Source organism: Patagioenas fasciata, chromosome 9, assembly GCF_037038585.1.
Source record: "Patagioenas fasciata isolate bPatFas1 chromosome 9, bPatFas1.hap1, whole genome shotgun sequence".
Classification (NCBI taxonomy): Eukaryota; Metazoa; Chordata; class Aves; order Columbiformes; family Columbidae; genus Patagioenas; species Patagioenas fasciata.
In genome coordinates this window covers 15,338,636-15,365,489 of record NC_092528.1, presented here as the reverse complement: position 1 = coordinate 15,365,489, position 26,854 = coordinate 15,338,636, and the positions used below count along the sequence as shown (strand labels likewise).

The window sequence follows — 26,854 nt, the reverse complement described above, 5'->3', positions numbered from 1 at the left end:
TAGCTCAGAATCAGTCCTCGGGAAGATAAATGTCTATTTTGAGCGTTCTGCTCTGACCGCCTTCTGACTTACCAAGTGGAGACCTAGAGATAAAGCCTTATTTTGTGCCTACATGGAATGTTCTGTGCAGAATGTGCTTGCCTATTGTGTAGGCAGAGAAACTTTGCAGTGGGCAGTCTTGAGGATCTTGGCAGCTGTAATGAAAACCTTGATGGAAGTGAGTGGTGATGAGACAGGAGCCTTGCGAAGCTGTTGTGTTGTTCTCTGTATGCCCAATGGTGTCACCAATAGAAGCTCTCCACAGTGGTTCCCTTCTGATGATGGTGCTCCACCAGAGTAGTTGTTCTTGATGATCCTCATTCATGAGTTGGTGTTTACTTTAATTGCTTTCTAAATTATCCTTGCTTTCCAAAGGTAAGAAACTGCACTAAACGCTATGACCTAGACAGTCACTTTTCCCGGACGTATTTGTGGAAGAGGCCAGGAAACTTGACAGATTCCCTTGTAAACTCTTCTGTGGATCCTTCTTCCTTTGCAGAATTGAGGCCGACCCATACAGAAGCAGTGCTGGAGATTCATGTTGAATCCCCATGTGCATGCATCCATCTGCCTTGTCTTTGCAGTCTACCTGGTTCCTGCCATATCAGTAAATGTTCAGAATTTTTTTTTTCCTTTTCTTTTGGCCAGATTACTGTCACTGACATCAATTAGTTTGGCTTGGAGATTTTTTTTGAAATACCTGTATGGTCTTTATATATGCAACTAGTTTAGATAAGTATAGTTGAGAAGCCATAAGTAGGGCTGCATCATGAAGAATTTTGAGTATTAAAAAAGTGAATTATAAGATTGATAACCCTTGTGCTTAGTGGTCAGAATGCAAATACCAAAAGCTGCAAATCTGGGCAGAGAGACATGCTATCTAAAGCATTATTGCAAGACTGAGCTGCAGAAGACACATTTTTGTATGGTAATCTACTGGATTTATTTTAACAATTATTTATTTGTGATGGTTGTGAAAGTGGAATTTTTAGTAGTCTTGGTATAATTACAAAGGACCAAATTTTTAAAGCTGCTTAAACATTTTGCATCACAGTTGTGTGTTTTTTACTCAGCTGAATACATGCCTATTTTGATTAAAAGGAATATTTATCTCAAAACATTTTTTCCCCAGAGGAATGACTAATTGCTATTCACAAGATTCAATACTTTAATATTTTATCAGAGGCCTCTAAATTCTTTCACTCCCTTTTCTTTCAAGGTAAATAATTTAGATTTCAGATGCATCAAGTTTGATAAAAGCCACCTTGTTAACTTCTCCTGTAGAATTACAGCTCTATGTGCTTTGAGTAGTGCTGGAATTACTACATCAGAAATGCTTCTAAGTTAAATTGAATGGAGCAGAGGAAAAAGACAGTGGGGAAATGCTGGGGAGGCAGTTCATTTATTTTAATTTTGTTGGTTCTTTCACATCTGTTTAACTAGCTGCCTGACACAAGTACACTGGAGACCATAAATGTCATGGGTATTCAGAATACTTCCGTCATGTTGTATTACAGGAATATATATTAGGTCTGCATCTAGAGAAGCTCAGGGCTTTTACAGCCCATGCGTTTTTCCCTGGATATTGATATTCTGTATTATTTCTTTTACCCTAAGCCTGAAATGTGTTAAAATATTTTTTGCAGTAATTGACAGGGTTTGTACCAAGAAGCATTCAATAATAATAATAATAATAAAAACCACCTCTTATTTACATTCCTATTTCTTCTGCGACTGTATTTCTCAAAGTTGAGCCAAAACTTGCAGATTCCAAATTGACTGGCTTTTTTTGATGCAAAATTGTGTGAGTTGCAAAGTGGCTGAAAATGGAGGCTGTTTAAGGTGGTCGGCAATGAAAGTAGGAGGGAAGAAAGCTGAGGCTGTGCTGAGGGTGTTGCTCCTTGTCTGTTGCTCTGTGGGATTGTTTATTCTGCAGCTGTTTTCTGTGTGGAAAACTTGCAAGTCATTGCTGTATTGCACAAAGTTTGGAGCAGATTGGACAAAAGTGAGAGTATAAATACTGGGGAAAAAAGAGGAATTAGCCTTCACAATGTAAAGAGGTTGAATGATGATGCTTGTACAGGCTTGAAGTCTTCCAGTTCTACTGGTCTTGCTGGAAGGGAATGTTTGGATAGTTTTGAGCTCTCTGTCTTCTTTAGTTAAACAATCTAACATTTCCATTGTTCACTGCTCTTCATTTCATTGGCAATGTTGAATCATAAGACTGAAATAGCAATTTAGTTACTACTCTAAAAAGTAGTAATAGTTCTTCACGGAGGTATATGTAGTAGCACATGTAAAAGAGCAGAAAAGATGGGGACTAGTTCTATTCCTGTTGAATTTCAGATTTGTTTTGTCATAGATTTCTGTGGAAGCAGGAATTTTATATATATATGTATATGTGTATATATATATATTTTTTTTTTTTCATGGCATATGGCATTCCTAAAGACTGGGATTTGGTTATGAATGAGCACGTGTTTCCAGAATGGAATTACTTGAGTTTGTTTAATCAATTGTGGATTCCTCCAGAGTGATGCTGCAGTGCCTGTGTGCAGAGTTATCTCTTTTTAATTGGTCCCATATGTACTGGCAGATAATATATTAACCATGCCTTGGGGGGATAAGGGCGTCTGGTTGAATCTCATGGTGCATATTTTATTTCTTTCTGGAGGATTTGCCCTTTTTTTTTTTTTTTTGTTTTGTTCTAAGAGCTGCAGATATGTATATATGTGTATAATCACTAGCATTTTGAAACTTCATATTCAGCCAAGGGATTAGTTAGGCTTCTGCAAAATTACCTGAACTTTGCTGAGAAGAAGAAGAAACTGAGGTTTTACAGAGAAACTGGAGTTTCTGAATATATCTGGGTTTGGGTGCTTAAATTGTGAGAACTTGAAAGTTTAATCTCCCTTCTCGTCAGTCGCTAAGGACTTGTCCTTTGAAAATCAGAAAAATAGAAACGTCAGAAAATATTAATTACTTTTGAAAAACCTCAAAACCACCATGCAGATTTAACATTTGTATCTGGAGGACATGGATGTGAGAGGGCTGTACTGTCAGCCTAGCAATGGGGAGTACTGTCCTCAGCCACTTTCCTTGACTCGTTCTGCACTGGAAATGCCGAGTAATTTTACATCTAACTGTTTTGGCTCAACTTAACCAGTAAGGTAGTTGCAGGAGAAACAGGAATATAAATGAGTTGGTTTGATTTTCTTTTGTAAAGGTTTCTTGCTGCAAATCTTGTCAGTTGTCCAATTCTAAAGCTTTGCTGAATTAATGAGACACTTTGTAGAAAGGCATTCTGATCACTTTCTGTAGACTCCCTTATTCCTGATGTAGGCGCTCTGGTGTGCTGCTCTTATTCATGGTTTTAAGAAGCGAGAAGACCTACTGTGTGGAGTCTGCATGTGGTTAGGGGTTATGCATTTGCACTGCGGTGGGAGCCACGTTTTGTCTATATTCGGCATCATCTGCTCAAAGGTTTGTATAGCTGTAAATCCTGGCAGACATCACCCACGATGAATAATTTGCTGGTGGAAGCATGAAAGGAGTAATGCTGCAGGAGATGAACTGCCTGTGAGTGTAGCTGGGACTGGGGAAGTCTCCTTGGGAAGGTGCCTATGATGGGATAGCAGTGCTGGCCAGACACAATTTGCCCAGGGCTGCTCTGGAGCATGTACCGATAGGGCTCATGGGGATGTGTGGAGAGAGGGAGGGCTAAAGCCACCAGGCTGCTTTCTTTGCCCTCTACAAGGCTTGAGTGGATGCACCCTGATGGAGGCTTTCCAAAAAGGCTGACTTGCTGAAGAAGCAAGTCTGTTCACTTGGGAAGCAGGAGGACCCCCTCTCAGAGATTCTCAAGGATGCCAGACTTAAATCCTGGGGGTGTTTCAGCCCTGGAAAAGGCGGTGCTGTAAATTCACATCAAAGGAATCAGTGATAAAATTGACAGCTTTAGAGAAAGGAAAGGATTCTCATTATCTTGTAGCTGTAAATACAAGAATTCATTAGACTTATCCCAAAAATTTATTTGATTTGTATTTAAGCAATACATAAACATTTTTGGCAAGAATATGTACCCTTTGTCTCTGCATGGTATTAGGCACAATGTCACCTCTAGGAAATAATTGAGGCAAAATCCCGGTTTATAGCAGGCACTTCTGTCATCCAGTCCATATTTCTGTTTCAGAGAAGAAGTCTTAGAAGGCAAGAGAGAGGTCACTGAACTATGTAACTGCTTAACAAGTTATTGATTTCTTTCAAAAAACAAAGGAGAAGACTGAGAGACAGAAATGCTGTTTTTGAAAGGGCTGTGCTGGGGAATGCAATGGCTGTCTGGCAGGTATTGTATGAAATGGGCTTGCTCTGCCAGGCACAGAGTGAGGAGAAAGAACTTTTTAAAGCATCCTCTGACAGAAATTATTGGAAAGCCTCCAAGAGCAAATTGAAAAAGCAACAGCCGCCTTCATGCTGCAGGATTCCATTGTTTCAATATTCAGCCAACTATACCAAATAATACATCTACTGGAAACTCATGTTAGGGGAAAAATATGTTGGAAAGCAACTAGGGGGTCAGCTCAAAACCAAAGTGAATGAACTTGACATATCTATGCTGCTGCGTGTCCTATTTTGTTCTTTCTCTTCTTGTCAGCTCCTATTGCTTCATTTATTTCCACTCTTCCCTCCTTTCTTTTAAAACAAAACAAAGCAAATCAAACAAACAAAAACCCCCAAACCAAACCAAAACATATTTGTCTTGTCTTGGGGTTGTGTTTTGGCTGCCATTTGTCCTGAAAAATACTGGGGCTGATAAATACCTATGCTTGTACAGAGAAATTCTGGCAAGCCAACACTTTTGAAATTGTAATCTAGTTTAAAATTCTAGGCTTGCACACAGACACAAAGCTTTTGGGGAAGTACTGCTGCTCTGGTGATGAGAAGATGAACAGCAGAAAATGAGGATGACTTTATTTTTCTTCAGTGCTATGTAATGGAGCTGTGCTTCCCAGGCTGGTTTTGTGTGCTGGACTTCTGAACATATTTTGAATGCCAACATCATCAGGGATGGGATGGAAAAAAAAAGGCAGAGTTGTTACTGCAAATGTTAATGTTTACCATGATTGCATTTAATACAACATACAATGCAACTATCTTTTAATTGGGTTTGGCTCGCATGAGAGCTAGTTCAGTAGTGAGAATGGTATTAAAATTTGTGAGTTAATTTCTGGGGTTGATGGGGGTTTCTGGAGCGAAAATTTTGGGAAGTAGTTATTTGTGAGAGCAGCTCAGTTGATACATCAGTGAAAGTTATTATACTTCATTTCTACAGAATCTAAAAAAAAAAGAGCATTTTTCTGGTATAAAATATATGCCATGAACACCAGGCACTGGAAACTGCAACTAATTTCAAAATATGTTTAACAGTCATCAGTAAATGATAAGCTGTAAAAATCCAAATAGACATATTGAGAAGTTTGTCTTCCATCTGCATGGCTACTTCCCACTGAAATAATGAACGGGAAATTTAGGAACTGTAAGGTAGAGACTGATCAAGAACTTTTTATTGTAGTACTGTGGCTTCTTTTACCCCCTCCATCGCTGTTTTAGGGAGGTCTTATTTTCATAATTGTGAGTGTCCTGAAATACTGACTGCTTTCTACTCTCATGGGGATGTCTCTAGTGGGACTTCAGGTTTTGAGCAATTCAGCTCAACTGGGAATGTTGTCTCTGAATATGCAGTATATTCAGATTTGCTTAGGTTGAGGGGTTTAGATTGGCCAAGTGTAGAGAGATGTTAGAGGATCAGTCATGAAATTCTCATCTCACTCTGAAGTTCCCTGCAGTTTGGAGGGTGTTTGTATCTGGGATTGTGTTTTGTTTGGGCAGCAATCCTGCTGATTGGAATCACATAAGCTTGGCAATGGAGCGGAGGCATCCAGCCAGAGCAAACTCAAAGTACACAGGGTCTGAGAACAAAACGTTTCACATGAATTAAATTGTGAGGAAACAGAAATTCTTTAAACTTGTAAGAAAACAAGACATTGTGAGTGCACATCGTCATGCAGGCAGCTGTGTGATCAGGGCTATTGACAGGGAGTGTAAGTTTTATTTATGAAATCTTGATAGTTGTGTGTTTTTAAGAGATATGTCTTATCACTGCAGGAGGAAGAATATTCCCTGAGAAACTGGTGATAGAGTGAGGTACTTGCATGCAAAGATCCAGTAGCATCTTTGCTGAAAGACTTTTTGACACTTGACTGAATTTGGTTTCTTCTGTACCGCATGCTGCAGCTGGACTTGTCATCCTTAAAAGGCTCCCTGTGTCCTTGTCCTGCTTTTCTATATGCAGTCCTGTGTCCTCCTTCCCTTTATCTATGCATTCTTTCTGTATGTTATAGGTTTTGCCATCAGAGCTTTATGCTTGATTCCTTTGCTGCATTCAGGAATGTCAGGAGAAGCCCAGGAGGACCTCTGTGCCAGGCAGCATTGCATTGCACAGCAGTACACTGGGGGTGCCTGTCCTGGCCCTGGTGGTTTTTTTGTTTGTTTTGTGTTGTGTTTTTTTCCGGGGAGTGTGTGTGTGGGGTGGGTGGTTTGGTTTGTTTTTTTTTTGGTGGCACGACATTTCCCTGCTTCTTTGCCCTGAGACCTTAGGGAGCCCGTGCCCTCAGCACACTGAGTCATGCCAAGTTGTGCCATGGGCCTGCCCAAGCTCCTCTACTTCCCGAATGCCTCACAGGGTATCTGCAGGCAAGCCTGTCTTACCCTCATGCCTGTTGCCATTTCTTTGTGATTGAGAGGTGTAAATTCAGACATAATTGTCAGCTTTTTCACCTAATAGCGTCTGTCACCTGAAAGAGATTGAATGGATTTGGTTTGATAGGCTGACAAAATACAGCTTTCGACATGCTAGATGAGATAGTCTTTTAAAAACCAGATTTCTGGAGGTGGATTAGTTTCAAAAAGATTACTTGTGCTGGATCTGCTTGAGTATAAAGAGTCATGACGTGATCCTGGATTTTTGCATGCCAATCAGTTTTGTGTTACAGAGCAGGTTGCTGATGGGATGATTTCTGACTTTGATAAGTGCTTCCATCCCCTCTGTAGAGGGTTTTATTGTAGTGTCCAGTACAATGTTTATATGAACTGCTAGTAATGGATAAATAAATACAGTAGAGTATAGTTTAATATGGAGGAGGGGAATGTATTTGAACTGTATCGGCAATATCTGTTTAACAAGAAAAGAATCAGAATGGACATTTATCTGTACTGGATAGCATATGCTTTAAACAAAACAAAGTCTTGAAATGGATCAGTTTTCCTATGTATCAGAACTATTTTCTTGCTGAAAAGCCAGAGGCTTGGGGTGAGGTGGTCCTCAGGTCACAGCTGCGCTCGTGTCACTGGTGGTGTAACCATGTGCTAAAGGATTGCTGTGTTGTCATTTCCTCTGACCATGAGTAAGAGAGTGGGGTCTTGTACCTACAGACTGGATATGTTGGTAGTCAAACTCTGCTGGGAATAGGTGAAAAGGCGCATTTGGACTTTCTAACATTCTCTTGCAGTTTGTTGCACTTGGTTATGTCTTCCCCACCTAGGCTGCTGTGTCTTGCTGTGGGATTCTGTGGAAAAGTTTTGGTTTCATACTAGAACTGAATGGATTTCAAAGGCAATGAAGTAGTAAATTAGAGAGATTATTTTTTCATTTCCCAGGGGCTGACCTTTTGCTGATGCTCTAATAGATTTCATTTGGGAATTCCTTTTTAGGTGCTGTAGAAGGATGAGTTGCCCAGAGGATTGCTTCTTGTTCTGGCAAACATGCTTCAGGGGCTTTGAACTTTTAGAATAACTCTTTTTCACAAGTTAACAATGTGTCATTTTGGAGTTTGTCCTCAATGTATGTATTTGGCAAAATTTGGCCAAAGATGGGTCATCTGGAAATGTGATGCCAGTTATGCCATTGTATGTTGGTTGTAATGCTGAAGTTAAGAGATAATGGTGTCGCAACCCAATTAGCCTGTAAACTGTGTTCATTTTTCTCATCCCCTTTTGCTGGATTGTAGATTACCATGAGTTACAGTCCGCTCTTTCTTGATGTGGTGGTTTTTTTTGTATTCATATCCAACATATAACCCTTTCTTAGACTTACTGAATTTGAGTCTTTGCTAAATTTCCATCATGAAAATAAAAAGATCCACTAGCCCTGGCTTGGCTGCTGAGTACTTAATATTGTGGACAGCAGTGACTGTTTAGTTAAGACCTGAAGATGAGAGCTGTGCAGAAGTGTCAAGCATTATTATTACAAATGTTCAGTGCATATGGTTTTGCTTCAAAGCACGTTTAATTGTATAGAGACACAGTTGTTTTCTCCAATACATTTGGCCTGGCTTGTGGAAGTGACTGTATTTTTGCTGACAAACTAAAGCCAAGTGCAAGTGGTGTTAATTTTTAGTTTTAACAGTAACAGAAATTGTACTCGAACTAAATACATAGCACCAAAAATTTGCAAATTGAATATTTTGAAATAATTAATCTAGATCTAATCTGTGACTGTTGAGCTGCTAAGAAAATAAATGTTGAAAACAATTTAGAAATTCTTGATTCTTATGTTCAATTAACGTGTAGCTAAGAGGGTTAGTGATGACAGGGTTTTCACAGAAACAGAATACTTTGAATGTCACCAAGCAAGCAAGAATATATTGTCCTTCTGTAGTGACAGTCTTGGCCTGGTATGGGTTTGGGCTACCAGTTATACACCCTTCAGTTTTCTTCTATAGAGGGAAAAGATGTCATTATGACTTGTAAACTAAGCAAAAGAAATTGAAGGAACGTCAATCCTTGAATAAGCAATATACTATATAAACTATAGTTTTTGTATTAATATAATTTTCCAATGTTGCTAGGGGCTCTACTGAAATTTTACTCATGTTCAGCAAATAGGAAAATACAATGCTAATTACAGCTCTGATCCTTTCTTTGGTAATTAAAGTATTTTGTTTGCTCAAGGAATTTTAAAACTTGCTGCCAATTTCTTATTGTTATGTTGCTCGTTCCATTTCTTGCAAACATGAAGTTCATATCTGTAACACCATCTAAACAGATAAAGGATGAGTGATGTGCAGTTTTGAGCTGTTGTTATAGTCATGGCAGTAAAGAATATTTTCTTTTGAAGATTTTCAGTATAAAAACTACCAAATGAACCTAGTGGTTCTGGCATATGAAATGTGAATGGTATAATGCTCCCTGAACCTTCACTGAATTACCCACGTTACGCTTTTCAAGAACTTTGTGAACTTAAAGCACTTTAAAGAAATATTCAGGGTTTACAGCAGTGGAGAGCTAATGCCTCTTCTCCAAAAATACATTGGCTACTGTTATAGGTCAGCATTTGCCAACAGTTTCCACAGGAGATGCCAGTTTGGAGTGGAAACTAAGAAATAGGTTCAGCGAAGCACTTTATCCTGTTCTTGGCTTAAAGCAGAAGAATAATCCCATTGACTACCACGTGTGCTTTACTGGGACTGCTCACATAGTGAAAGTTAGGCATGTGCTTAAATAACTTTTTGTTTTGTTGTTTTTCCGGGGGGCTCACTGCGTGACGTCTGCTGGCAAAGACTTCATTGTCCTATGGCACCATCACCTGACCCGGGCGCAGCGAGTGCAGCACTGTCTGTGCTGGCCATGCAGTGCAAAGCAAACAGCTATTTCTGTGTCCCCCCAGTCTGTCCTGCACTTCTATGGCAACTAATTATCTGCGTGCTGCCAATTGTGCTCTTGGGTTTTTGGCACCCAACCACTCCAACTTGCTGCTCATACAAGTATTGAATTGCCTTTGTAAGGCAGAGTAGTCATCTCCTTGTTTCAGATTGTATATGTGGTTGTTACAACATGAAATAAATTAGGTCATTGTCACAGTTTTTGTCGTTTTGGTCAAATTGTGGTCTCTCTGTCAGTAGTCCCACTAAAGCTGATAGAGTTGCTAGCAGAGGAGAACCACCATTTTGGTGGTCCAAGCTCAGTACTCTGAGGGGCTAAATGGAGTCTTTTGATCTATTGAGTACCTAATAGAAGCACTGCTCTTTATTTGAAGCACTGCTCTGTAAACAGATCATCTATGGAAACTGAGCTCTTTGAGCACACAGGGATGGAGAAGTTAAATGCTAGGATGAGATCTTCTTCAAACTGATATTCTGCAGCCATTGTTTCTGGTTTGATTGAAACTGGTCCACCAGCAAAACAGTACAAGTTCAAGTTAAAAATACATTTAGGTAAGTTTTCCACCTCTGCCTTCCTCTCCCATCACCTGTCACACACAAGGCAGCAGATGACCTTGGAGACAGCAGCTCCATGTGCTGGAAAAGAGGCTGATCACGGGCCAGGGATCGCCACAACCTGCACATGGCAGGTCTCCAGCACCCTCACTGTTCTGCTTATTTACTCCTCCAGAAATACAGCCTCTGCAGCCAGTCAGCAGACCTAGAGCCTATATATAAAAGCGAGTCAAGCAAATATAGACAACTATGGTTGTAGCAGACAGTTAATGGGACCAGCAAGTCCAGTGCTGGTAATCAGTGGTGCTCTTTCAAACTCAAGATCTCAGACTTTGATCTTGCTTTACACTTGTCATGGCTGGTTATTTGTTGTTTAGCCTTTGCTAACAACTTGACCAGAAAAGCCTACGGAACTCCAAACAAAAGGCAGTTAATCACAACTGAAAGATAAAATGAAAGAGGTTTTCTTAATTAATTTAGTAGTACTGGCAGACGAGCGCTGTTATCTTCAGAAACATGTGTGAAAGAATATTCTTTAATGCATAATCATCTTAAATGAAGTGCTCTGTTGCTGGAGCTGTGTTTGGGAGAGTGAATGGAATAATGTGTAATATGAGCCAGATGAAAAATAATATGAGTAGATTTGCTCACTGGGATGGAAACTTGAATGCTTGCACAATCAGCACCAAGGCCTAAATTATTGTTCTAACTTCATGCATGACGTGGAAAAACAAGTACTATTTTCACAGACTGTTAGTGTTTATGCCTTGAATATGCTTGTGAGCATGTTTAAGGTGCTGTAGATCCAGTATTAGAACAATTATTAGACGTAAATTTTGATGAGCTAAGGATTAAACTGTTTTAGAAGTGTATTAGCAGACTTTCAATTAGCTAATGATAAAATATTTATGAATTATGTAGGAAGTTTATTTCCAAGAAATTCTATTGCATTTTCAATGGAATACTTGAATCCACAAAAATTGCTGTGGAAACAGCATAGTATCTAAACACTTCATTCATCCCCTGTGTATAAATAAAAGGTTTAATAGAGCCTCTCGTTGCCTAAAGCACAGGACTGAAAAGTGAGGACCTGAGCTGATTTTCTAGCTCTGACAGGGATTTCTTGTAGGGTTCTGGGAAATCACTTAGCATCTCTCTTTCTGCGAGCCAGACCCCATCACGTTTGCCTGCCTTCCAGGGGTGAAGAGGAGGCTGAGGGAAGGAGAGACTGCAGAACAAGAATCTCCCATCAAAAGTCAGAACAAATGGTTTGGTTTTGATGAAAGTGATCTGAAGTCATTGCACATGTGTCTAATAACTGCTGAATTATAAGAGTCAAGTTATGAATTGTATTTATTTAGATATTGCTGCAGTATGTTACTAGCTGGGAATACTAGATTGATTTGCTTTATATCTGCATATTTTTCACCTTAGATATGTAGTAGCAAGCAGTTTTTCAAATGAAGGTCACTTCAAAGAAACATCTAAATGTTGAAAAACTTCTCTGACTCCTCTGATTCCATAAAATGGATTTGGAAATCTCTCAAGGACTGCCTTTTTTTCACTCTAAGCAGTTGTTGAGAAGCTTTTCATTCAATGACATTACTGTCCACTTGGATAGTTCTTCACTCAAGCCTGGGGAGTTATTTTTTGTCTGTTATTGCATCTGAAAAGTTATGAATGACATCTGTTTGTTAGTACCAGTAGTGGCTTTTACATTGGAGACTAGAGCAACTATTAATTACAAAGGAAGAGAATGTAAAATTCATATGCTGAAGACAGACCACTGAGGCATTCAGCTCAGTGGGAATGGTAAGATCTACAGAGGTCAGTGAGATGAGATTTGAGTACAGAGGGAAGAAAACAAGAATGAATGAATCCATAGTTCTTTGAATAGTCTTTGGTCCTCTGTTCTTCCCTCCATATGATCATTAGTAGAGGATCTGGGTCTATGAACAGTTTTATAATATGCCTGGGAGTGATCAGATCTCATGTTTTTAAATTAAAAACAGTCTCCACATCTCTAATAGTAATAATGAATGTTCACTGTCTCAAGTTATAGAACTTGTTAACTCTCCCCATGGAAACTTCCAAGGCACTGAACAGCAAGTGTAACACACAGACATGTCCAGCTAGTAACTTTCATTTTTCTGCACTAGAGCTAGAGTTAATTGCTTTTCTTTCTCTGTTTAGCACTTTCAGACCATGCTAAAGACTAAGCTGAATGTCCTAACTCTTCGGAAGGAGCCTCTCCCAACAGTGATCTTCCACGAACCAGAAGCCATTGAGCTCTGTACCACAACTCCCCTCATGAAGACCCGGAATCACACTGGATGCAAGGTACTTGGGAGTATAAACTTAAGGAACAGACCACTGTGAAGGTGCCCTGTGTATGTGTGAGGACTCTAAAGAGCCCAAAGTAACTGACATGGTCGTTGTTGTTATGGAAGTGCCATTAACTGCTACTGTTACTGTAAAGTTTCTAAATCAAAACAGTCATTGAGCATTTCTGACCAGAAATTTTGGGCTGCAAGAACAAGAGGTTTGGGTTGTGTGGTGCAATGCAAGTTGTGGAGGATTTCTAACAGCCTGCAATGAACATTGCCTATTGTAAACACTGCCTTTGTTTTATTTTTGTGTTTGTTTGTTTGTTTTGTAAGAGAGGGAAAAAAGGGGCAGGGAAGAGACTTAGCTTTTGATTTTGTTAAGCAACTAGATGAATTTGCCCAGTTACGTCAAAGCACAGTTTCTGAAAAAGCTTCTCTTCTTTAAAGTTTAATGGCTTAAGAGCTTTGAGTGTGTTCTTCTGTGGTAAGAAACCATATAAAAATAGCAAACGAATCTGCTCTCTGCATCTTCTGTTGGAGCCGTTTTCCTCAGCTGCAGAGTTCGCTCAGCCTTGCAGAGCCACAAGCAGCCATGTAGGCTGAGCTGGGTACCAGTTAGATCTGTGCTGCTGGTTGGGGCTTGGCAGCCACATGCTCTTCATCCAGCCTGGCTGTCAGTTGTAGGGACTATCCACTCATCCTCGAGGGTCTTGGCGAAAATTGAGAGAACTGGGCTTTAACCTCCACTGCTCTGTAAAGTGTCAGCTCTAGAAGAGCCATTGCCTGATGCCACATGTACTGGATAAGGTCCAAAATGCAATTAAATGTCCTAACACCCTCCTGTGCCAATGTGTATACACACACGTGTGCACACACACCCTGCCTTGTTGGAGGATCTGATGTGAGATGGGGTTGGAAGAAATTTCTTCCTGCTGTGTTCCCGGCATCTCTTGGCACACTGTGTGGATGGCAGGGGTGTGCTGTGAAGGACTTGTTTGGGCACCTTCAGGTCTGTCACTTCCTCAGCAAAGTTTCTTCTTGAGAAGCATCATTTTTGTCTGACTTATTTGCCTGTCACAATAGCCAAGAAACAACACTGGGTGTTGAAGCAGTGCTGCCCTGTGCTGATGCAGAGGAATGCAGGGCAAGTGACCCTAATATGCTTTGTACAGTACCTTGTAGCATCTGCTCTTCCACGGTGATGTCTTTTGTCCTCTATGTTGACATTGATGAATTTTTAGAGAATATTAGCCATCATAAAAATGGTTCACAAAGTATCTGGCTTTCACCCCTGGTGAGAGAGAGTTCAGAGATAATAATGCTTTCTGAAATCAGTTTATCTCTGTGAATGTGTGTAGAATTTAATGAACCTTTTTACTTAACCTGCAGCCTTTCAACTGGAAAAGATGGACTGCAGAGAGATGTTGAACCTGCAGTGAAGGGAATCTCATTTCTGTATTTAGAGATCTCATTTATTCATTTATTTTTCCTGCAATGTGTAATAACATAGTATTGGTGACTAGGGAACATCTGCTGTCACAATGCTTCCCTTTTCCTGCTTGCCCTGTTTCTCCTCTTCCCTCTGCAGCTAGTTCACCTCCTGCCAGCGTTGGACTCTCACGATGGTGTTTTTGGGGTGGTGGCCAGTCCCTCTTCACATGATTCAGCAGTTGTGATTTCCAGTACCCACCTTGGGAAGATAATTCTGCATATGTGGTGTTCGTATTGATAAGAAATCCTCTGCAGTCTCTTTTTCCTCCTTCTCCCCCCCCCCCCTGCCCCCACCTAAATGGATTCTGCCATTACAGGGTTTCTATCCTCCAGCTGTTTATAGGTAATTAGCCTTCCTCTCCTCTTTCCTCTCTGATTATTAGTTCCTCGCTGAGTGATACAACAACAGTGTTGCCGTAACAAAGCCACCATTTTATACTACAAGTTTTTTGCTCTACGTGTTTGATTTGTCATTGTTATTCCAGACATAAGAAGGGAGATGCTCTGGTGTCACTGGTACCACTGAGCGTCTCTGGTTCTGAGACGTGGGCTTTTCAGGCAGCAACACAGCATCCAGTTTTTACTTTCTTTCATGAGTCACACTCTTTTGATCCTTAATCATTTTATTCCTCTTGACTGAAATCCCTCCAATTTTTCTATGTAATCCCATTAATGAGATAGCATCGTTCTTCTGACAGAGACTCCAGACGTATGATTTTATTGCACAGTTTTAACATAAGTCTCAGCTGGCACCATCTTGTTATGGGAACTTGACACATGCAATTGCTTTGCTGTTCAGAGGTCTAGGTGTTGGGTTTTTTATGTGATTGCTCTTTTCCTTGTCCTTTCATCACAAGACAGGCTTCGCTTTTCTTTCATTTGGTATTCTGCTGGGATCCAATCTTATTCTGTAATTGAATGGGATGGTTTTAAGAACAGCAGAGAAATGTCTTGCTTGAAGTAATTTAGGGGGAACCCCCACAAAATCTGGTAAGTTAAATAACTGAACAAATTCAGAGAGCTTCTCTTTCCTGCCCAGTTCCAGATCTGATGCAACTTTATTGCCATTGTGTTTCCTGAAATATATATTTTTTACTTACAGTAGAAGGCTTAAGACTTGTTTCTCCTCTTATTGCACATCTACACCTGCTTGCTTCACCTGTTTGTGCTACCACCATTCCCATCCTTCCAGACTCATAGGCATGATTTCACCGAACAGGAGAAATAGATAGCATTTGCAGCACAGACCTTTAGATGCACACGTTTCGGAGCCTGTGGTGCTGGTTGCTCAGTGAGACGAGTTGATGTGGAGGATGTAGCTTCCAAAAGGCACCTTCTTGCCCCCCTTGCCCTCTTTTCCTCACCAGTCCTGTTTGCAAATGGGGAGTGACAGTCTTGCACCCTGGGCTTGGACTGTTGCAGTCTCACTCAGCAGACAGCCTAAAACAGAGCAGGATTTGGGGGTACTCAGACTCTTGGCTTTTTCCTGAGGGTTTGTTTGCTTTCATTGGAGACACGGTGTATATTGAGAGGCAGGTCTCTGGCCCCAGGGCAACCACAGCTTCTTGCCCTCCTCCAGCTGAGGCAGGACAGTGGGATGTGGTGCCCAGAGGGTTGTCATGTCTCTGGCAACCATGGCTGAGCACCTGTGTGCATCTTGCCTCTTTCCTGTGACGGGTGTAGTGTTTGTGAATGCTGGAGTGCCAAGTGTCATGGTTAGTAGCTGCTCTGAAGAACCAAAAAACCCAAGTGGCTTATTGTATACCTGTAAATGGCAAATCTCAGCTTAAGATAAACCAGCTTGTGCTGGGGAATGGCAAAAAAGAATGAGACTAAGTCTTTCATTCTTCTTAGCTGGACCACACTTTCAATGACGGTTTACTAATTTGCTCTTATTTAAAGAGAGCATATTTCTGTACACAGAATGTGATTTAGGTAGATGTAGATAAGAGTGTCCATTCTTGTTCAGATCCTAAGGATTTTGATTTGACTGTGGCTGTCCTGCCTGTAGGTCTTTCATGTCAAATGCTGTGCACTCTAGTGTTTCAGCTGGAAACCTCCTCTTCCCTTATCACAATGCTAAGTACCACCAGATGAAAAATGGAAATCTGGAGTATCTCCAGAAAAGAAGTTGCTTTCTACTCAGAAATGTGTGCTTTTTCTGTGCCTTTTAACAGATTTTGTTGAAGTTCTGTGTGTTTTATTCTTCCTTAATGTCCTAATCGGCTTACCCTGATTCTAATGTTTCTTGATTTCTTCCCTTTGAGCTATGGTGGTGGCATGAAAGGAACTGCCTAAATTACTCTCTCTTCTGCTGTAGCTTTTCCAGGCACTGCTGCACTAATGCAAAAGGACAGAGGTTAAAAATGCTGCCTGCAATTTTTGAAGTAGTGTTATAGGTTTAACTTTTTTCTATTGGAAGGCTCTTCGAAGTGAAGTCAGTGCTCAATAATCAGTACCTTGTTGTTATCCGCTTCAGTCAGGGAGTCAGGCCATCTAATTCCTCCTCAAGAGATTTTATTAAACAGGAAAATGTATATTAATAAAACAGCATTTGCAGTGCCTGCCTCTTTTACTGGTTTGAATCGGTGAGATAATTAGTTCAGGTTTTGTGAAAGGTATGATGCTGACATTTCTGCAATTGTGTCTCTTAGCTGAAGACTAATTAAAATCTGGTTTAGCAATTTGTAAATGGCATTAGAATAGTAGTGACATTTTCAAATCAAGTCTTGCACATAACTGAGAAGCAATATAAATAAATGGGGCTTGGTCTTTCAGAATAGCTCAATCGCTTCACTCACAAAGCAAAAACCAAATGGTTCCTGTTCTTGGCTGGCTGTGGGCTGGTGATGATGGTGGTTTACTTGGTGCCTGTGTGTCAGGAAGGGGCCACGGCCACATTTTGGCCTCCCTGGCGCAGTGTTGTGTCAGCGGTTTGACACCCAACTTGGCTATTTCAACTCTGCGATGCACCTGATGTTGTTACGCTTCTGTCAACCTAGTAACTGGATTTGAGGTGTTTTCTGGGAGAGCTGGGCAGTGCCTGAGGTGCCTTAAGCTGTGCGATGCCCAGGTCCTGCGCTCCTGCCCTCGAGCTGCAGCTCTCTGCCCTTCACCAAACCCCTGGGGCAGCATCTTCCCCTCATTGCTGCTCTTCTCCTGGCCTTGCTGGCTGCTGCCTAGAGTTTTCATTTTCCCTTTTGTCTTTTTTTCTTTCTTCTGTTTTTCTTATTTTCTTAAAACTGACCTTCACCGTCAGAGACACTGCATGCTGTCAGCTGTGGGCCCTACTAATAAATCTCAGTGCAATGTGAAACTGTCTCAATGTGCTTCGAGCAACAGGGTTTACACCAGTGTAGCAGAGACTGGAAATTAGTCTGCACAGGAAAAGCTCATAATAAGTTTATAGGATGAATACTAATATTTATTGTGATCTAATGATTATCCATATAAGTAAAATGTTTCTCATTGGGATACTTATTTAATAAATAAAACATAGTCTTCAAATTGCCCGATTTTAATTCTTTGTGTAAGAGAGTAATTTAAGAATAATGTCTGCTCAGACATTGCTGCTTATTTTCAGTTTTCTGCCTTGTTAATTTTGATTGCAAAGGCCTTGCAGCAGGACTGTCTCTTACCACATACTTGCAAAATACCCCATTTCTTCTCTAACCTAGATGCCTCTACAGCCAGCTCATAAATGCTGTGTTGCTGCTTTCATTGGTCATTGCACTTTAAAAACTTAGACTGTGTTTTATTTTACTTATTTTTTTTTTAACTTTTTTTTTTTCTTCCTTCTAGATCAGACTGTCCCAGGCTGTTTTGTTTAACGTTTCTGTCCTATGCAACCTCAGCCATTTGTGTCCCATCCTAATCAGCTCAGCCATGGTAGTGACCGAATACCTTATCGCTTTAGCTTTCAGGAGGCAGTGTGCTCCACGCCTTAGGGGCCTAGTGGCCCCTCAACATTCAGAAAATTCCTAAATTGAAGAACCAACCTCACAGCTTCATGCAGCCCAGCAGCCCACACAGTGTAGTTTTGGTTCCTGCAACCCCAGCCTCATGCCTCTTCCCCTTCATTGTTCCCTAGCCCCAAAACTTTTACTCCAGCCAGCTGAAGACTAGACAAATGGCTCCCCTCTGCCACACTGTTACTGTGTGGGGGTTGATTTTGTGTGTCTTGGGACTGAATCAGTCAAAATTGATGCAAAGTGAACATTGTCTCTCATTTCCATACCCAGAGACTGAGGTTTTCTTTCCTGTTTGTACTGTCCTGTTGGCTCAAAAGGGCTGAAAATCTGCCCTAAGACTTTCTGAGATGGGGAAATCCAGATGGCATAAATGGGTGGTTAATAATCTAGTGTTTTATGTAAATTCTCATAGATAATTTAAAAATCCTACTCCTCTTGAACATTTATTGCTATTTTGGCTACTGAAACCATAGCTAGTTGGAAGGTGCACATATTTATAAAACCACCTCACTTCATTCTTATAAAGCTGAATAAAAATATTCTCTTTGCAGCTATAGCATGGTCATGAATGATTGTTTTGAGTGCAGGTTTATCCAGCTGTAAATGAAAGTTCAGCTAGCTGCCTGGTCTTCATTACTGTTCTGTAAGCCTGTGATATTAAGATGGCCATTAACTTTAATAAAGAAACAAATCAAACAAGTGAGACAAGCAAACTTGTACCATCACTCCCCAGCCTACTGTTTTCCACCATGTTTAATGTGAATGTGAAGCATAGGGCTTATTTTCTTCTTGCCTCATTAAAGGTCTTCTGTTGTTATCCTTAAGCATTATGCATTGGTACTGTGAATTGGAAGTGTGTTTTTCTGCTTCTTTCTCCCCTCATCAAATGAAGCAAAAGGACACATGTGAACTCTTGCATGGGCCAAATCTTAATAGCTTCAGTATATTTAGATATAGTGCTTGTTGGCGAGAGATACAGAGGCTTTGATGTGTTTTGCGAAAGTGAAGTGCATCAAATAAACTAGTGCCTAACAAGTATGCTGTGTGAAGACGAAGTATTTAGTTTACTTTTTCTTCGTGTAGCATTACAGAAATGAAAAAGAAAATGCTTAATACTAAAGTTAAGGAAGAGTAAACTGCTTGGAAAAGCCTCACACGTGACTGTATCCCAGAGTGCTCTAAGAATTTGACTGAGTCTCATTCTAATATTGAAAATGGAGAGTTGCATGTGTTCATTTCTTTCTCAAAACATGCCCATATGGTAACATCCTGTCCTATACCCCATTGCTGTGGGCTCCACTGTGGGCAGGCTGGGATGAGCCGTGTACACACTGCGTGGTCGTTGGCACTGGCTGCTCTCGGCTTTAAGCTTCAGAGGGGACCTCTCTTGCATATGATTTTATTTATTACATGCATGGAGAGCCCATTTATGTCAGTGAGGATTTATGCTTTCAATGACTGTGGAGGAGCTAATAGAAATATGAAGGGTAGATGTAAGTGGAGAATGTTGTTAAAGCATCATAATTCTTCATTTCCTGAAGTCCAGGAGTCCTAGGTGGAGAATATAAATTGGCTAAAGCAATTGAATTAATCTTAAACTGAGCCTGCTTTAAATAGGGCCTTCTGCAGTGCCCAGTTTTGCTGCGTTGCATGTATTTTGGCATAATTTTATTTGCTTACTGCTAAAATGGCATTGTAAGACTAATGTATTCTGAAAGCGGTGGAAGTTGTGTCCTGTCAGATATGTTGGTGGTATTTTTTTTTCTTAGCATTTGCACTGGTGACATTTTTCAAGCCATGGTTCAAGTAAAGGGCATCTTGTTAGTCAGGAAGTTCTCACATCCCATCTAAAAATGGTCAGGTATTTCAGTCAGCTTCATGTTTCTGCTTTAACTCCCTTTACAGGAGAAAGTATATGGCTGTTTTATACATGTGGTAGAGTAACTTTGCTCTGAATATATGTAAATTAATTAAAGGAAAATAGTTTTGTGTATTTCAGTTTACTTTTGGATTTTCATTAGGAACGTGTGTCTCAAACTATTTTAAAGAATTTTTAATATAAATAGAAATCCCTTTGGCTGGAATCAAGCACTTGCTTTGGCTTCAGAGTTTAGATGTTATTAGTTGCCTCTGATTCAACAAAAGCTTGAATTGGAAGTCATCAGTCCTTAATTTTGTGAGCAAATGGTGTTTATCAGCAGAAGTAATCTAAATCAAATCTCTTAATGTAAAACAAGGCACTAAACAGTTTATATTTCAATTAGTTATGGACGAGATAGTGACTGACATCCAAAGAGCACTGTGTCAAATGCAAATATAGAGGAATTAAAAATGTTATAGTCAAATATGACTCAAAGAAATTTAGAATAACTTTTATTAAAGATAAATGAGCAAAACAGCGCTGGGCGGCCAGGGAGTCACTGCTCCACCCAAAGGCACGCAAATTGTTTACAGAAAAAAAAGTGTTTATATACTGTCTGTAAGTACATGCCCCCCGATCTTCTTTCTGATTGGTTAGGTGGGTTGCTATGCTGTCTCCTGCACAGCGAAGCACATCCCCCTCCCCATAAGCACACAACATCTTTCCCGCCAAAACTTGCAAAAACAGAATGTGGCAAGCTATAGTGACAGAACATGGCGGTTTAACATTTACACAACTCAGTGAATTACCAACTATTAACATATCTTGGTTTGATTAGGAAATTTACTTTAGTTATACAATCTATAACAAAAATACTTCCTGTGACTTGGTTAAGAATGAGCACCAGCCATTCCAGGATTTCACCCTTGCTTATAAAAGCAACTGGGAAACTTGTGAGGTACCAAGGAGGCCAGGCCCTGTGTGCTGGTGAATGCTCGGTAGCTCTTTACTATGTGTTGTCTGTACTTGTGTAGTATTTCTCACCCAGAAAGATCCCAAAAGGCTTTCTAAAACAGCTCTGTTGTCCCCTGCTGTTCAGCTGCTATTCTCGGCCAGCGGCCCTGTATGCTGAGGTCAGATCAGCTCACCAAAGCTCAGGGGAAGGCTGTACGGGCACACTGCACTGCGGATAAAGCGTGTTAGGGGAAAACTAAGACGACTCAATTAAAATGCATACTTCGGTTAAGTAGTAACGCATTGAAAAAAGGTACTAAAAAGCAATATATATCTGTGAAACCAACTGATTCGTAGAACTCCATGGAATACTTTTGTATCTTGAAACTCAAATGTGTAGGGTGTTTTCACCAGTTCTAGAAATTTCACTTTTCATGTTACTTGGAGCTGTTGCCTAATTAGGGCTGTCTTTATAGGAGATAGCATACCAAAACAGTGTTCTCTCAAAGAATATTTAAATATTTAAAAACAGTTTAATCTCTCTATAGATGGAGGGAGTTAAATTTTGAAATTCTAAATTTCCAGAATTCCTTGGGAAATAATCTTCATTTACACAAACATACAATGTCATATAGTGCATGCCTGTAAGTTCTGTCTTCTGTAAGCTGGCAGAAGGCTGAGATACCCATATGAAGCACAGTGGTGACTGTAAGGTCCTAGATAGCTACAGATGTGTTTGTTTTGTGCTGTAGAAAATATAGTGCTCATCACAATTGTTCAAGCAAAGCCTTCTGGTCATGGGAGCTAATTGCTTCCATAATAATTAAGGTTCAAATAGCTAAGACCTAATAGCTTTTGATGTATAAAAATTAAAATGAGATTGAAATTTATTATGGTGGTTACGCCGAGCAGATGCTGCAGTCACTGCCGATTGTTTTGTTCTAGTGTGTCCTTGAGAAACGTTCCTATCTTGGTGGGGCTGTCTCAGTGTGAGGATGGAGCTGTGATTCGTGCCCCAGGGGAGCTCAGGGCAGCTGGTGCTTCTCCATGGCCCTCGGCACGTAGGGGCCCTGCTGTGCACTGGCTCCCAGGAGGAGGTGGCACCCTTTCTTCATATCTCATGAAGTTATTCTTTAACAAAATCAAAGAACTTCTGGTTCTGTGGCTGTTGTTCCCTTATATTACTGCAGTGGGCACCTCCCCGCTCAGCAGCAGCATAAAACACAGGGGGAGAGGTGTTGGCAGATATTTTTAGGCGTGCTTTTTCCCAACAAAGACATGTGCTTATTCTGTGAAGGTATTCTTTGTGGCTCTTCCCCTGAAGCCATGGATATTGTTTCTTTGATTTCCATTAAAATACTGCAAAATTTGCATTTGGCACTGGGTAGCTACTGCTCACACTAGTTTGAGCCAACATGAGCCTGCTCAGGAATTCATAATCTCTGCTTACAGCCGTACTGTGCTGCAAACCGTAAGTTCTTATTTTGAGATTGATCCTGTGTGCTGAAAGCTTCTCAGTAAGCAAATGACATTGGCAAAAAAGGAGACTGAGACTTGGTTACAGATCCATCCTTCTGTAGAGGAGGTACTACTAGCCATGTTCATAGATGCACAGGCTGCTGGAATGTAGATTAATGTTGCAATCATAAAAATGTTATGTCACCAGAGAAAAGTACGTCCTCTGTGTGGCACCCCTGATACTGCTGGTTCCAGGAGTAATCCTGTTCTCACACTATTGGAATATATTCTGCAATGCAGCGTGATGTCGATACATTAGCTTGGAAGATGAAAGAAATTTTTCCATTTCTGGGGTTGGATGTCAGCGTCTGAGACTAATAATGTGTTTTTTGTTCTTTCATTAAAAGATTTTTTAAATTAAAGTTCATAACTCTTTCTTTAAAATTGATCTGCTTCCTTTCTTGAAGCTTACAGTCTGTTTTGGAAAAATCAGTAAGTACTCCTAGGTTAAGAACTTCCCTTGGACTACTATCTCAAGAATTTCTGGTGTTCACCTTTAACCATTTCCCAGCAAGATCCTATTAAATTATACATGTTGTCACAGAAGAAAAATATACTGAATTTCACAGCAATATAAATTTGGAATTAAGTTTATCAAATTGTATCAGTGAATAAAAAGCTAATGTTGAATTGGTAGCATTCCATTAACTTTGATGGAACAGAATACTGTCTTAGACCGACTGAGGGTATGGTCTATCCCTTCTTGGCAGCTGATTTTCATTTCACCTGTTAGATATCAGGGTTGCTTTCTGATTGCTAGAGTGTAGCACACTGGAGGAAAAAAAAAATGAGTTAATCAACTGGAAGATGGTCTTAATTCATTAAGCTCTTCAGTTTTTTTTCACCTCTAAGGCCATGATGACATGATCTTCTGGGTAAAGTACTCCATGATTTAAATGGCATGTCAGTGACTTGCACTTGATAATAACAAACTTGAGATCTGAATAACCTTAAATTTAATAAGTGCCCATACACAAACATTTCAAGTAGAAGGAAACTAACTTAAATGAGCAAATTTTGGAAGAAGAGCAAGTTGAAAGTGTCTTTATAACTGTACAACATAAAATTCACTGAAGAGTCATTGAACTGTTTGAGAAAGATTTGTTAATGAGAAGTTATTTGGTGGGAATTTGTTTTCATCCTCAGGATCTTGTTTCATTTCAGTGTGCGTTGTGGTTTTCCCCCTGTCCTCCAATTTGTTTTTCAATAGCAGAGAGAAAACAGGAGGGGAAAAAGCAAGCTTAAAGTCAGAAGCAGATTTAAATTAATACCTGCAAGATCAGAGAAGTATCTGTGTAAAGACTGGTAGAGTATTAAATTGGGAGCGGTGATAAGGAAAAGACAAAATAAAGTAAGGTAACATGTGTGTCATGATTATTTTGACAATGCCGTGGCCTTTTATTTTGACACGTCGCTTGGGATTCTTAATGACTGAAAGTGGTCTGTTAATGAAATCAAAGTAGTTTAGTACAGCATATATGAACCAGTGCTTTTTGTAATTTGTTATTAGGCAGAAGTGTTAAAAAGATTAAGTAATTCTTGAAATTTTTTTTTATGAAACAGCTTGACAATGATTTAAAGAAAGGTGTGTTTTAACCCCAGAGCTTTTCCTTGAGTTGCATTTGAAGGTCTTCATAGAAGGCCAAACAAATTGTGTGACTCTGCATTCCCAAGTGGGAAATATGATACATATCTAATCTCACATATATAATTTAAGTTTGGAATAGTTTACACCACTTCCTTAGAAATACAGAGGATAAACTGAATGACTTTAATTATCAGTGACTTACTGATTAGTTCTAAGGCTTTTGTTCTGCAAGACTTTCCTTATCTGTGTATATAGGTTTTTGTTACAGTATTATCATTTTCATGCCAACAGTGTGCATCTCCAGGGTGAAACTTGTCTGAAAGCAGGGGACTAGCGTACGGCTGTTGCTGTAGCTGTGCTCCGAAGGAGGTTTAACCTTGCATGGGTGGGTGAATGTTGTCTGGAGTGGGAGGTACGTCTCCATCGACATCTCCATGCCACTGCTCTGAGGCAGGATGCGGCTGCCAGGGCACTGGCCACCCCTGAAGTCCCTCCTCCCCCATCCCTCAGCAGCTCCCCATGGGATGTGTGGCATGGCTCCTGGGCATCCCTGGGCTGGGTGGTGCTGCTCGGCATCTCAGTGGGTTCCTTTGACTGATTCAGCCCCTGAGGAACTCGCATGAGCTCCCGCCCAGCCCCAGCAGCCAGGCATGGCTTCACACTGCCGCTGGCTGGCGCTGATGTGTTGCACGACTGAATGCTCTCATGCATATTTACATAAGGTGCAAATGTGATCTCTTTTTGAGTGGGGGGAAGACTAAATAAAACCTGGCACAAAAACCATATGGTGAGATTTCTGTGGCCTGGTTCTGCTCAGCAGCTGTGGTTGTGTCAACTTTCCAGGTTCTGTGTGTGGTAATGTCATCCGCGAGTGAGCTTGGGTTTAAATTAGTAAATAAATAAATGGAAATCAAACAGACCATGGATTTGGGATTTCTGTGGATGTCTCTGGCCTGCTCACTCTATCTGTTGGGCTCTGCCTCAGGGCTGTGCTGGGGCTATGGTAGGGCTGGTTGATTCTTGGTGGCTGCTGGCCCTGTCAAGTGGAGAGAGGGTGTTTTCTGTATGCTTGCCGCCTTCAGGTGACCCCATCTTTTAGGGCTGGGTGGTCCCTTCTGCCACCTGGGAATGGAGTTGAGCACATGTCTGGCCTTGTCCCAGGCTCCAAAGACCCGCACTGGCCCCAGGTTTCCCCAGGCCCCAGAAATGCCCCACAGCAAGGAGCTGGGACTGGTACAGGACAAATCCTGAGGCTGTCATGTACTCTGAAATGCGTTGCCATCTTCAAAACAGGCAGCTGCCTGTGGCTGAGGGAGGTGGTGCAAGCACCTACAGCTTTTCTTCAACCTCTGTCATCTTGGTAACTTCAGTCAACAGCAGTAAAGCCTTCCTACTTCTGCAAAAAGAAACAAAAGAGAGGAGAGCTGTCTAGGGTGTCTTTGGGTGTAGGGAAGGCCAGAGCAGCCATCCCTTTCCTTGGGTCCCCCTGGCTGGTCCTTTCAAGGAGGCTTGTGTGTCTCTGTAGGCCTGAAACCAGACATTGGTAACTTGTTGCCCTGTGAAATACTGTCATCAAGAGTTTATGCAGTGGGAATTAAATTCCTGTCATTTCAGATAAAAGAGTTTCAATTTGCGTCCTCCACTGTGACACTAGAGCCCCCTCTGAAAATCTGTTTTGAAACCAGAGGAGAGAAGTTCAGGTAATATAGCCCCTGGACTTCGTAGCGTGAGCCTTGTGAACAATCATGAGACACTTTTGCTGTCTCTTTGTTAGCCTGCCCTTATTTTCAGTCCTGTCGTCATCTCCTGCCTCTGTGACTCAGTACGGTGCCTTGCTGGGAGGGGTGGGGAGCAGCGGGGCAGGGACAGGCTTGTGATGGTCAGGAGCCCTGCTGGACATTTGTGCTGCAAGGCAAAAGGCCAAGGGAGGTACATCTTTCAATTGAATATTAAAATACTACTTTGCAACATGTTTCGTAAGATTTTTTTTAATTCCAATTAGTTCCTCAGTAGACTGAATTTTATTTTGGAGTGAGATATAGAGATTGTGATTACAGAGATCCTTCTGTAATTTCCCCTCCCCCCTCCCCCCCCCCGCCTCTTTGAATTAACTTGCGTGTTTGCTCTCCATTAGCAATTACCTTCGTGTATGTACGAGTGCAAGAAGTTATGAAAGTGCATGATGTTTCTCACATTGTAGCAGCTTTCTGCATACTAACCCCTTTGCCCTTTTGACTACATAGAAAACTATAAATGTGTCATGTAGAAGATTTAAATTAGTGCTGTTAAGGTCCCAGATGCTCATTCCAGAGCTGCAATTTCTTAAGAGCTGTCTGAGCTTTACCTTACATGCAGCCATCATAGTCATGCCGACTGAAATCCTGCTAATTATTTTGGAGACATTTTTGTATGACGAGTCTTGAGAAAAGAGTCTGAGCATCTGTGGAACAGATGAAGTGAAAATTCCTCTGGCGTCTTTCAGCAAACATAAGCAGGTGGAGCACATCCAAGTTTCTGCAGCTGAGGGAGGGGCTCCAGAAAACACTGTTGTTTATGGCACAGAGGGAAAATCAAATGAAAAATAATTACTTATGTATTTTAATTTGATGGTGCCGTGTCATATAAAGCCAGTCCAGGAACAGCAGCTTTCTGCTTCATTTCAAGGGCTGTTGTAACTCGATTGTCAAGTTCATATAGGAAATGAACAGGACACTGCAGACCCTCTGAGATATAAATTCCTGAATCTGCATTTGTACACTGCAAACAGGGCTCACTTCTCCGTTCAAAGGGTGTTGCAATATTTACACTTCTTGCCTGTGCAGGGTTAATCA

The 26,854-nt window shown here is 40.8% G+C and overlaps 2 protein-coding genes across 3 annotated transcripts in view; one reads left to right on the top strand and one right to left on the bottom strand.

The window, feature by feature from the left end:
- PID1 (phosphotyrosine interaction domain containing 1) overlaps positions 1-26,854 on the top strand; it is an 89,033-nt gene that overhangs the window by 22,258 nt on the left and 39,921 nt on the right. For both annotated transcript variants that reach the window (XM_065845072.2, XM_065845073.2), the window contains exon 2: positions 12,507-12,653. In XM_065845072.2, the coding sequence (XP_065701144.1) occupies positions 12,507-12,653 (147 nt within the window). The remainder of the gene's footprint in view (positions 1-12,506; positions 12,654-26,854) is intronic.
- RASA2 (RAS p21 protein activator 2) overlaps positions 1-26,854 on the bottom strand; it is a 423,219-nt gene that overhangs the window by 394,599 nt on the left and 1,766 nt on the right. The gene's annotated exons all lie outside the window — the stretch shown is intronic.